This window comes from Erigeron canadensis, chromosome 8, assembly GCF_010389155.1.
Source record: "Erigeron canadensis isolate Cc75 chromosome 8, C_canadensis_v1, whole genome shotgun sequence".
Lineage (NCBI taxonomy): Eukaryota > Viridiplantae > Streptophyta > Magnoliopsida > Asterales > Asteraceae > Erigeron > Erigeron canadensis.
Window position 1 is genome coordinate 36,612,901 of NC_057768.1, and position 12,286 is coordinate 36,625,186.

The 12,286-nt window shown below is 33.9% G+C and overlaps 1 protein-coding gene and 1 long non-coding RNA gene across 2 annotated transcripts; both read right to left on the minus strand.

Moving 5' to 3' along the window:
• Nucleotides 1–1,146: 1,146 nt before the first annotated feature.
• LOC122580137 lies at nucleotides 1,147–6,267 on the minus strand. The gene is made up of 4 exons (XR_006320749.1): nucleotides 6,029–6,267; nucleotides 4,617–5,708; nucleotides 1,953–2,130; nucleotides 1,147–1,605 (listed from the first exon to the last, which is right to left on the minus strand). It is a non-coding gene; the product is annotated as an uncharacterized LOC122580137 (long non-coding RNA).
• Nucleotides 6,268–8,504: 2,237 nt separating this feature from the next.
• LOC122579842 (homeobox-leucine zipper protein HDG11-like) lies at nucleotides 8,505–11,587 on the minus strand. Its single transcript, XM_043752092.1, has 8 exons — nucleotides 11,278–11,587; nucleotides 11,092–11,196; nucleotides 10,797–10,979; nucleotides 10,513–10,702; nucleotides 10,164–10,434; nucleotides 9,636–9,722; nucleotides 9,202–9,556; nucleotides 8,505–9,021 (listed from the first exon to the last, which is right to left on the minus strand). Exons 1-5 carry the CDS (start codon nucleotides 11,581–11,583, stop codon nucleotides 10,256–10,258), a joined length of 963 nt encoding a protein of 320 aa, XP_043608027.1. The 5' UTR covers nucleotides 11,584–11,587; the 3' UTR covers nucleotides 8,505–9,021; nucleotides 9,202–9,556; nucleotides 9,636–9,722; nucleotides 10,164–10,255.
• Nucleotides 11,588–12,286: the final 699 nt, after the last annotated feature.

The window sequence follows — 12,286 nt, forward strand, 5'->3', positions numbered from 1 at the left end:
ATTACCAGCCGGCCATTGTTTACTGTGTTTTAAACTTTTTAATTAATCGCTTCGTTTAAGATTTTTTCGTGTAACTAATTAAATATTATTTTAACTTTAATTTTCTATCGAAAAATTAAACAAAAGATTTTTGAGACTATGTTGGTTTGTGATGTCTTAAAAGATGCATATGAATGCTAACGTACATTTTAATTAAGTTTTGTTAATATTACGAAAAAAAGTTATAAAGAAAAATAATGGTTAAAAATTTACTTGTAATATACTATTTTACATATTCACCACCAAAATAAATAAAGAAATTTGAAAGTTTTGTTAATTTGTCAAAACAAATTTCACATATATAGATATATGAAAAATAAAAGTTTTGAAATAGTCGGAGTTGTTTTTTTGTAAATAAATATTTTTGGCAAAATTAATACATATACGCCAATAAGAAAGGGATGGTCAAGAGGTTTTCGTTTTTACTTTTTAGAGTTTCCCTTCTATGTATTGCGGGTTTGAGTCTCATTAGAGCACTTAGCTGTCAATTTGTCAAGCAAGTGTAATTGGGGTCAAAAGTTTTGATGTTCAAAGTATAAAAATAAAAAATAAATAGATAAATGCAGATAAAATTAGCACTAAGATGACAATTTGTCAAGCAAGTGTGATGGTAGGTACAAAAAATTTCAGTTAAAAGTAAATGATTCTTCAATTTATTTTACTTCAAATTCAAATTAAAACCTTATTATCTAAGTAAATGTTTTCTAATCTTTTATAGTATAAAAATTTATTTCACGTAACTATATATCTAATAATTTTGACCATGTAATTAAAAAGAGTTGAAAATTAAACAATTCACGATCATCATTATCCATCACTAATCACGAAGTGATCGTTGCATTGTACGGATACATGTGTATTAACTAGTTGTGAACTATCATGCTTTTCATTCTTCAAATAATCAAATCTACGTAGAATTTAGAAACGACAAAAACTATTTCATTTCTAACAACAGTTTCGAACTGACTTTGACATTGCCATTTCATTCATTACACATTCAAAAATAGAATTATACAAAGTCAAAAACACATTTTTTTTTCCTGTTATTAAGGTCCCTTGACTTACGATATGATACCAATCAAATTATTCTTATTTAAAACACACACATAGTTTGTCGATTTCTTTCATATACCATAATTTTGAGTTACTAGAATTTGCTAGAAAAGTTATACGGAGTACAATGTAGTATTATAGTGTCTAAAATATATGAGGTGTAAGAACACTGCTATTTCTACAAGAGAGAAATAAAAATGGGTCAGCAGCTAGGACGTGTCCAACCTATTTTGAACCATTTCTACCAGCCCGTTTCCCCACTCTAAAAGTTTACCCAGATGCACCACAACGGGCAAGGAAGCATAAGGATGGAGCAGATATTTGATTTGAAAAGCAATGTTACATAGCTTGGTTGGTCATGAAAGGGCCAACATGAACATGTGAGCTCACCGCAGGGTCCCTTTGCCATGGAATCCCCATGTGCACCATAATTAATTCTCTCACCAAATAATAACACACCCTTGTGCTTTCCCTTGAGTTTTAGCCCACAAATACATTTGCCTGCAATTAAACCTGCATTACAGACAAGCAATCTCCATTATTACCACATAATCAGATCTTATACTTGTATAAGATCTCATTTAATACCAAAACTGCTTATTTTATACTGTATGCAAATCTTGCCACTCTAGCATTTTGAAATGAAAGATTAAAAAACAAACAAATATAGCCTTTTAAACACCAAGATTCTATCTTTTACAATCACCTTTTAAACCGAAAGAGACCCCCTTAATGGCACATTCAATACAGTCATCAAGTGATCATGACCTAGCCAAATGATCAATTCGATAAAAACGACATGTGGTATAACCAACTACCCCAAAAATTTGAATATAAAAGCTACTAAAACCAGAACTTACACAAATGATAATTTGGCATAGTCTATTGAACGGATATTCGACATATTCTTGTTATACTTTTAGGAATGCAGAAGATACACATTGTCACATTGAGGGGCATGGGTATTAAATGATGGGGGCCTTTAATGCAACATAATTGTCCACGTGACCCACGAGTGTTTCCTACCATCTGTAGAGACTACACAAAAGAACAAGAGATTCATTATGTAAGTTATCAGTTGAATAATGATTAACAGAAACCAGATTGTTGATAACGATAAGAACAAGGATGTGTTCATGTTAGTGTTCCACAAGTAGTAAGTGAAATGTCTGACCCGACTAATAACATAGTAATTTATTTTTTTAACATAACTGCTACTTACAAAATCTTGTTTGTAGAACACACTACACATTTTTGTATCTTGTGATAATTTACAAGATACTAATCCCATAGATTACAACAAAGAAAAAGAAAGATGCTTGATTTCAAGGAAGGCATTCAAATTTCGACACGAGGACAGGCCCCTCTAAGTTTAGACACAAAAAAGACGTACAAAACTTATTCCAGTGAAATGATAAAGGTACAAAAAGAGGGTCAGGTCTATAAAAACCATCTGGCATATTAAATGACACAAATGTAGTATCGACCACATGAAATTGAATTGGTTACATCTTCAGGATGAATATTTCATTTAGTTATGGGCCGTTATGTTCCTGACCTCTCCTGTAGTCGGCTCTTAATCAGTTACAAAGTGAAATTCCTATTATTATCGAGTGAGAAATCCTTCATTTTAATTAAAATCACTGATAAAAGTGACAAAATGGGCGGGTTGGATGAGTTGGATAACAAGTCAAAACATGTGATCAAATGTGGGTCGAGACTTCTTAGGTTGGGATGATCTACCAACCCGTTTTTTTTACTTATATATGAAAGCGATAAAGTTATGTTCCTAAAAAAGCAATACAGCTCTATCAAACAATGTGATTTAGGGTGTTTATATACATTGATATTATATGCATATTGAATGACTTTCATTTAACCCGTTCAACCCATTTGACATATTTCCTTTTAACGTGAACTCATAACTTGAACCAATTGATCCACTAGACACAAAATATAACCCATATAAGAATGAGTAAAAGATGCCATCTCTAGTCACCAGATTAAACTAGAACAAAGTAGCTGGATTGTCCATGTAGGCATGAAGGAGCCCATGAATGTAAAAGAAATGAAGAGAAAATAACAATACAAAATACTTTATAACAAATAAGTAGAAAACGAAAATGCAAGTTAAACTGTTGATCTCTATGGACCAAGCATATTTAAGAACTAGATGTGACTGTTACAGCTATCACACCAATTGGTCCATGTAGATGACCTAGAGTGTAGCTGCACAAAGCAGCACATATAAGTCATTATTTTCAGCTACTGTTTTGTAATATAATGAAAAAAATAATGAATGTATAGTAATAAGTCATTACGTGTAATCGTGTATACATAACTCTGATTCTGTTAACAAACTTAAACCCTGTTGGTTCGTTTGATCAATATAAGGCTTGCAATGAAGGAATTTAGGTGGAATTTATTTCACATGCTTCACTCTACAATTGAGAAGAAATAACATATCTACGAGAACTTTTCAGTGTGAATGCTTGTAATATAATTGTCTGATTCGTTCTTAGAACATAAAGATAACAAAAAATAAAATAAAAAAAATCTACGGATATTATGGAACACTGAAAACGCATATGTGTGAGCCTGAAAAGTAAGAGACAGCATAACCTATATATACAATGATGGAACATCCAAGCTGTTTAACTGGTGATTTGGATGATGGGAATAAAAAAATAACTCGGCGTCCAGACATTTTTAGCTTAATGAATCATATATTTTTAACCCCAATATGTCTGACTACGCATACATAAATGCCATCAACAGATTTTTTAATTGGTCTCACACGAAAAACAACAGCCCCTTGCCTTTCTAAACTGCAGTGTTTCAAATTTAATTTCTTCCCAAGGCAAACCATTGTCGTTTCCCAAAAGGTAACTTTGGTCATAAAGCAGCTATTATAATCATTTCGGGTGACTTGGGGGAAACAAGCAAAGACTGGAAAGAATCTAGATCCATCGGCAGTAAAATATAGACGAAGTTAAATAAATAAAGTGTACCCATGCTTGTTAGTTTGAGTAATAAGACTTCATTGCTTAAGACCCCATTACAAAATTTATTATGTAAACTTTACAATAACAGTGACAAGGTTTGTATTATATTTTATCTCTGATGGGTGCAAAAAATACTTAGCTTACAAAAATGGGTAAACAGTCGCCAAAATATGCTTTTATAATGCATAAAACCTCCTAGATCAATTCAGTCAAAACTAGATTCTTATTTATAAGTATAAATACATAACTATTATTATTTATATTCTATGCCCATTTTTCTACCAGTAACATATACTAGATAATCCTGTTATAGGTACTTCCACAGTAGTTCCACACCTGAAGCATGTGTGGTTATTGTCGAGAAGGCCAAGCTACTACTGCAGTACCATTTCTAGCAGCCAAAAAGTGCATATGCAAATTATCCTTTGCCTCGTTCACTATGCAAATTTTACTCATATGGGGCTCATATAAAGGACGTTTAATGGAGATAACTAAGCAAGAACATAAGAAAGGTAGTACCTTTTTAACAAATGTTTAGCAGCCAGGCACTCACAAAGCTGCAAGCCTGCAATGATCAAAATATCTGCAACTCAAATATTATAACTGCAAGAGTAGATGCCAGGGATGATAACCGCACTGTGAAAATCCACGATGGCAATGGATATAGGTGCGGGTAAATAGATGATCAAATACAAGTCTAAAGGGTGAAACATGAGATCACCAAGACAGCTTGTGGGTAGTTTCGAACATCTAACGGTTCTGATATCTCTCATTTGGACAAATGGGTGAAAAGGGCTTTCAAAGGACTTTGTCCAGTGGCCCAGGAAATCGCAGAAGTAGCGAAATCACATAATCCATGCAGACTACAAGAAGCAGCTTAATATAAAAAAGGAGGATATTTTCCTTGGGAGTTAATCGAAGCCTCTCTTAAGGATATAAAATAGATGCCGACTAATACAAAATGGATCTCCAACCCCAAAGCCTTCAGCGTATCATGGTTCTTAGGCATGCTACTTTTGTGGATAACCATCATTCTACATATTTTCTAAGAAGTCAGTTTGAAATCGCCTTTTTATTTCAGCTCCGTGTGATGTATTACCTACTACTGTTGGATCCCCTACATAGTAATATCTTAATAAAATCTCTGCATTTCCATGTAAAATCGGCAGTTAAATTGCTTGGACCTATGTCAGAATGTGGTTGGATGTGTATATTCAAATTGGGTATTTCAACCTAATCTCAGAACTAGATAGCCGCTATGCTTAAACGAATGGATAGTCAAGGTACATTTATGTGTATATTACATCCGCTTCCACAACACCAGACCTTAAATACTCTGGAAAACTGTAAGAATAGTTTAAAGAGCACTTTACTCATCTACCACATACTTTAACGACTTCTAATGTAGTCCTAAATCATATTCTCCTTGAATAATTAAAGAACACCCACATAACCTTCCACTTCACGTTATCCATGCGTACCATTGTTAACGACTTACTTGCCCTTGAGTTTGACATTTTTGATTTAGTGCTCGATTAGTTTTGCGAGTCGAGCTTGGCTCATTCATAAAATCACCCACTTTTTCACATGTCCCTGTCCCTTGTATATTTCCTAAATGGTTTCAAAAATGATAAATCTCATAAGTTCATGTTAAATTAATACAAAAAAAGGTTTCGACATACATACATATAAAGATAAATGTTATGAAAATTTGATTTTGAAATGGACAAATTTAAAACTAAAGTAAATGAGATTATAGGCAACTAATTAATTGAGCTAAATAGCGGAAGCCCATATAAACCAACAGCTTGAGTTTGTAAAACAGTTAGAATCTATCCAAACAAGTTGTGTATTCTAGATAATAAACTTCGTTAGGATAGGATAGGATAGGATACATACAAACAATACTATAACTGTAAGCATCAGATTACCAGTAACAGATGCTCGTATGTTGAGATAAAACAATAATTATTTCAGCAATTTTGATGCTCACATGGCGCTCAATAAAACTCTGATATATCTCTGTTGAGGCACACTAGATGATGATGATGATGAGTCCTTTTATTTTCATTTCGTCTTGCTTTATTTTGGGCTTTTTCTTGCACAATTCTTTGATGGAAATAGAAGGGGTGATATGGACCTAATTTTAGGTAGTATTTTCTCACATACTAAAATTGAATGGTAGTTTATTTCACTCTAAAAGGATATTTTAATATTCAATTATTTATTTATGAGAAATGCTAAATAGGCTTAAGTTGTATAAAAAAAAAACTTGTACTTTTATCCATATTAAAAGATCGTCCTTTGATTTTTATGGTAAATATACAAACAATTTATACACCTTAAATACAGCCCTAAAAAGTTAAGTTAATTGCAAGATTTGTCCCTGTGGTTTACTCATTTTCGTAGTTTATATCCCTGTTAAGTTTTTTTAATCAAAACCGTCCAAAATTGTCATATTCTTTGCAAGTTACGTCCATGTGGCTAACGACGTTATTATTTGGCCGTTAAGTCGACGCACGTGATGTGCACGTGAGGGCGGTTTTGTAATCTGTCACCTACAAAGAACTTTGCAATTGCACGATTTGTCCCTGTGGTTTGTCCATTTTAGTGGTTTACATCTCTACTCAATAATTTTTGTGAAATAGATCCAAAGTACGCAAATTTGTTGCATGTTCCATCCTTGTGGTTGATGTAGTCAACTTTTTTCTATTAAGTGAAGCAACTTAGCTGGCTGCAGGCTTAACAGCTAGCCTGCCTGCCTGCCTGTTTGTTTTTTTTTATAATTTTTTAATTAATGTGATGTGTATATGTCATTTGCTTTTAATTATGTTTTTATTTTGACTTATAGCATTAGTTTTAGGGTAGTATTATCTTACGGTTTCATACTTTAACCACTAAATTTAATCTTTTTTTTCAAGACTTTTGCATATTTACCATTAAAGTTTTATATTTGAGGATTCATGATGCTACAGTTTTAGTCAATTTTTTTTACCGTCAAAGTTTTTATCTTCTTATTTTTATATTTCAAGAAAGTTTACAATTTTTTATTTCGTCAGCAAAGTTGCGTTTTAAGATTTATCTATGTATTGTTTAACAATGTATTTTTTCCTCGATCGTAACGGTTGGAATATAAAAATTAATGTACCCACATTAATGTATGTGTTCGATTGTTATTCCCGACCAACGGTTGCTGTTTGTTTTTTTTTTTCCATTTCCTAGTTAGTGTGGTGTGTAAATGTCCTTCATTGTGTTTTTATTTTGATATATATCATTACTTTTAGGGTAGTATTGTTTTACGGTTTCACACTTCTACCATTATATTTTTTGTAAGACTTTTATATATTACGATTAAAGTTTTATATTTGAGGAATCATGGTGTTATAGTTTTAGCTTTTTTTTTTCAACATCAAAGTTTTTATCTTCCAAGAAAGTTTATAGTTTTTTTTTCGTCACCAAAGTTGTGTTTTATGATTTACGTTGTATAGTTTAACGATTCGTTTTTTTTTGTCCGACGATAACGGTTGGAATTTTAAAATTGACGACACACATTAAAGCATATGTCCGATTGTTATCCCGGTCAACGACCGGGTATAACACTAGTTTTTATTTAATTTGATTTTTGATTGAAAAACTAACTAATATTATTTACTAGACTAATAAAACATTCATTCAAATCTAATTTATTAATATTTTATTTACAAGTTGTTGTACTTGATTTTAATACAATATAACTCTATATTTTCTTTTGGTTGCAAAAAAAAAGCTAGAAACATGTAATTACTTTATTGAAACAAATATAATATTGTTGTCTCTATTTTTGATTAACTGATATGTTATTACTATGAAAAGTAACATTAGAATTTAACTAATAGTTTTATGATATGTGTTTATTGTTATTTTACACAATCAAACCAAAAATATTACCTTTTTACCATATATATACACATAGATACACTTATAATATAACGAGATGGGTACCCGCGCAATGCACCAGCGGTGGCGGCAATGAGTGGTGTTAGTGGCGGTGGTGATAACAATGTGGTTATTAATCTAAAAGTAATTGACGTAAATGGTAGTATATTTATTTTATGTTTAAGAGATGTATATCTTTTGCAAATAACTTTATTAAAAATATTATAGAGATAAGTAGAAATACTTAAATTAATTAAAAAAGGAGATAGATAATTAATTAATAAAAGAAATAGATAGTTTGGATAAATATGAGTGTAAAATAATTTAGAGATTTATTGGGTAGATTTAGTGTGTGAGTTACGATTGTGTTAAAAATTAAGGGTATTTTGAGTATTTTAAAGGTAGAGAGTTGAAAAGAGGAAAGAGTAGTTTGTTTATTAATATAGTATAGATATAGATATAGATAGATATTGATAGATATAGAGGATGGTGTAGATAGGAACGTATAATCGTCTAATCGAAGAATATTAGCATAGTGGACCGGGTTTTCGAACGAGCCCATGAAAAAAAGCCCGGAGCCCATGAAACATATACACTCTTCCTAACCCTAATTCCTAAGTATAAAATAGGTTCCATTTGTGTCAGGAAGTACTTTGGAGTTAAAACATAAACCCCCTCTCTCTCTATTTCTTTTTCTCATCGCCTCTCAAATCTTATCTTATCTATCATGCTTGTACAGAAGCATCTCTTTTTTCCATCCGCCTCTCAAATCTTTGAGAGGAAGGTGAAGGTGGTAACCTTCAAATTCTATATATCATATATCAGCAGTCACCACCTCTCTATCAAGATTTTCCATCTTTTAGATATGTATCGGCGGTCACCACCGACCGACATCATCTCTCACAAGGCCATGCATGGATTTCTATAACAAGAATATTCTAAATAGCTTGCCAGCAAATACTCTTTAGACAGTCACCCGTCTTGCACTTCCTCTTGTTGGGTGAAACTCCTGTCATTCGTTGTATGAAAGAATTAGGCAACAAGGTAAAGAAAATGAATCAAAACAAGTTTTCAAGCATTCCATTCAAGACCTCGCACACTAATATATAAAAGCAATAGGACTCCTGTATGTGTTTGTGTGCGTTAGTGGTACAATCTCATACACAAAACAAATTCCACCCATACATACCTTCTTTCGGGTTGTTCAACACCTCTACAATTCTGAGGACAGTGTCTTGCATACATTTTCTGACGGACTTTTTCAACTTTGGCCATTTACCCTTCATGCAACGAGACTCACATTGTAGACCCAGTGTGACAATTGAACCACCACCTGTATTACTACTGCTACTGCTAGTCTTCTGGTAGCTATTGGAGCTGATGGCAACCCCTGATAACCCAATAAGGGGAAAACCCTGAGGATTTTTACCAAGTCTGTCAAGACCAAACGACTCACTTCTAAGCAACGACCATACCACTAGTGAGCCAGACAGGCTGACACTCGTCTCTTGGAGCAAGAGCTCATTGCCGGACGACCCATTAGCCTGTTACAACAAATGTCAAATGTTGAATAACAAAACAAAGTCAGTAAGTCACCCCAAAAAAACTTGTGTGTCAACATACCTGAACAGCTATCTTGTTCCTGGGGTCACCACCAGTTGTGTAACATCCCACATCTGTGAGTCGACCAATCTTCCCAGACACATCCAGCTGTAAACATTAAAAAAAGATTAAAATGGAATATAATGGACTAGCTGTGTTTGTGTGTGTGAATTTATAGTACAGTCCATGTAGTTATGGCGATCCAGAATCAAATATTGGTCAAGGACCGACATTTAAGATATCCGTAATTGTGGGGGGGTACGGTGAGATAGGTAATTCAAACTTAATGCAATATCCATGTATATTATTTAATACTTAATAAGAATATAAAAAGTCAAGCTCAAAATAGTCAATTCTGGAAACATTAGTCTTAATGAAAAATCAGTGTTTTTTTAAGTGCAAAATTAGATAAGAAAAGAAAAGAAAAAACGCTATAGCACTTCTATTTTAAAGCTATTTGGGCCGATATCGGTAAAAAGGCGCCCATAATAGCGGGACCGTTATTTTGCTTAAGGACTGCGCCACTATTGATAAGATAGAGTACAGTACCTCGTGCGTCTACGTTCATCTCCAAGGATTTCTAAGACGAAATCTGGAGAATGCGGTAGACTAAAGGTGGTGGTTGCTAATAAGACAATTTCTCATGGATCATCATGATATGGGGAGTGTTGGAGCTTTAAGTAAACCCTCGACTGACAGGGTGCAGGAATACACGAGGACTGCTGAGATTGGCGAACCGGAGGGGCAATATTCGAACAGAAGTAACGAACCATCCTTTTTGAGAACCTCATCACACATTTCTTCTCATATTCCATGAGATCTGTCCATGGATCAACGGTTAGTCATACACGACTACGTAAAAATGTTTATGAATAGAACAGAGTAGAAAAGAAGTTACCTTTTCCTACAAAGGGTAAACCGAAAACAAAACCAGACTTGGTCCGACGATAAGATCTTCTTTCACAAGATCGTTCAAGGCACGCAACCCATCGTTCGGCTCCGAATGCAAAGCCTCTAGAGCACAGATCGTTGTAAAGCTTGGGGTCTAGGTAACTTTCTTCAAATTCCAAATGCTCCACCCATGTGACCTGTTCAAATCAGGATACAAGGCAACGCGTCATACATAATGTGTGTGTTTTATGACGTTACGGACAATAAATTACAGAAGATGATGATGCACACCTGGGACAATCCACCGGGTATTCCATGTATCAAACAGCCACAAGGATAACCAATGTTTAGCCAACTATCAACTGAAACATCAGCTACTACCCAAGTCCATTCATCAATTCTTTTACAAGTTCTGAGGAGAACAAAGGTCCTTTCGGGAACAATAGGGGTAGTCGCCTGCAATTGTATCTGGATCTGAGAGACAAAAAACAGCATGATAAGCAAGGAAAGAAATAGATGTGTATATATATATAATATATATATAATGCGTGTAGAAAATATTAAAACAAATTAACGAGTGACATACAAGCTGGATGGAGCCATCAGGGTCAAGAGATGATGATGCCGGGGACAAGAACCGAAGGCCTGTGGATTTTGACACTATGGATGGGAATAGCTTTTCCCAATCCTTCTGGAAAGAGGAAATAAAAGAGTTTAATAACAAACTTAATATAATCGAAATCACAAAAAAAGAAAGATACGAGGGACGTACATCAACGGTGAACATGGTGGCCAGGCGGGTGTGTTCCATCTTAACAATAGCAGAAGCCCTAGAAGCGTGAGTCCATGTAGAAGAATCTGCAAGATAATCGGGTGGCAGGGGGAAAGTTTTTTGATAATGTTGCTGGTTAAGAAGGCCGTCATTGGTCCAGAAAAGGCCATCCTTGTCGAGAGCAAGAGCCGACAACTCATAGACAGCAAATGCAGAGACGCGGAAGTGGTCGATACACCCATCCGTTCTTAAGAATCTGGTAGCGACTGGCCGTGATAGTGGATTACACTGTGAGGTAAGTTTCATACGATAATTATTCATCCATCCATCCATCCATCCATCCATCCATCAATGATTGCATATACACATTGTTAAAAAAAGGCATTGATTGATAATTGAAGATGTGAAAAAATAAAGAAAGACGTAGCTTTGGTCGGCGTGGTGGATGAGTAGCATTTGCATCAAAAGAAAAAGCGCCTTTTAGCAGCTTACATTCCAGAGCTATTCGGGCTGCTTGTTTTTCGCGCAGACCCTCGTACTAACATTATTAACAAGATTTTAATAAATATATAAATCCTCAAAATCATCATCAGTTAAAGAAAGAAAATAGATTAATAATAAAATACGTACCCATTCATCTTCATCTTCAGAATTAAGAAAAACTTTTCTTTTCTTACTTTCTGCATATATTTCGCGCTGTAATTTCAAAATTAAAATTAAAAATTAACGCCTCCATCAATCATCAAAATCAAACTTTAAAAAAAAAAAAAAAAGTGACAAGTAGTAGATTAATTAATATATAGAGAAGAGATACAGATACGTACCCAATAATACATTCGGGGTCTCTGGTTCGGTGTAAAAGGAGATATGGATGATGCCATCGACCGATAATTTAGGGATTTCTTGGTAGGATTATCAGGCTTTTATTTATAGGAGTTAGTTAATTTCATTACATCCCCTATCAATTTAGGAAACTAAATAGTAGTAATTTTTAATCCATGCATTCCAA

Coding starts and splice junctions, on each gene's coding strand:
- LOC122579842 (XM_043752092.1), bottom strand. CDS start 11,583: ATGAAACTTACCTCACAGTGTAATCCACTATCACGGCCAGTCGCTACC. Junction 10,980..11,091: donor CTGATGGCTCCATCCAGCTT/GTATGTCACTCG, acceptor TTTGTCTCTCAG/ATCCAGATACAATTGCAGGC. Junction 10,435..10,512: donor TTTACCCTTTGTAGGAAAAG/GTAACTTCTTTT, acceptor ATCCATGGACAG/ATCTCATGGAATATGAGAAG.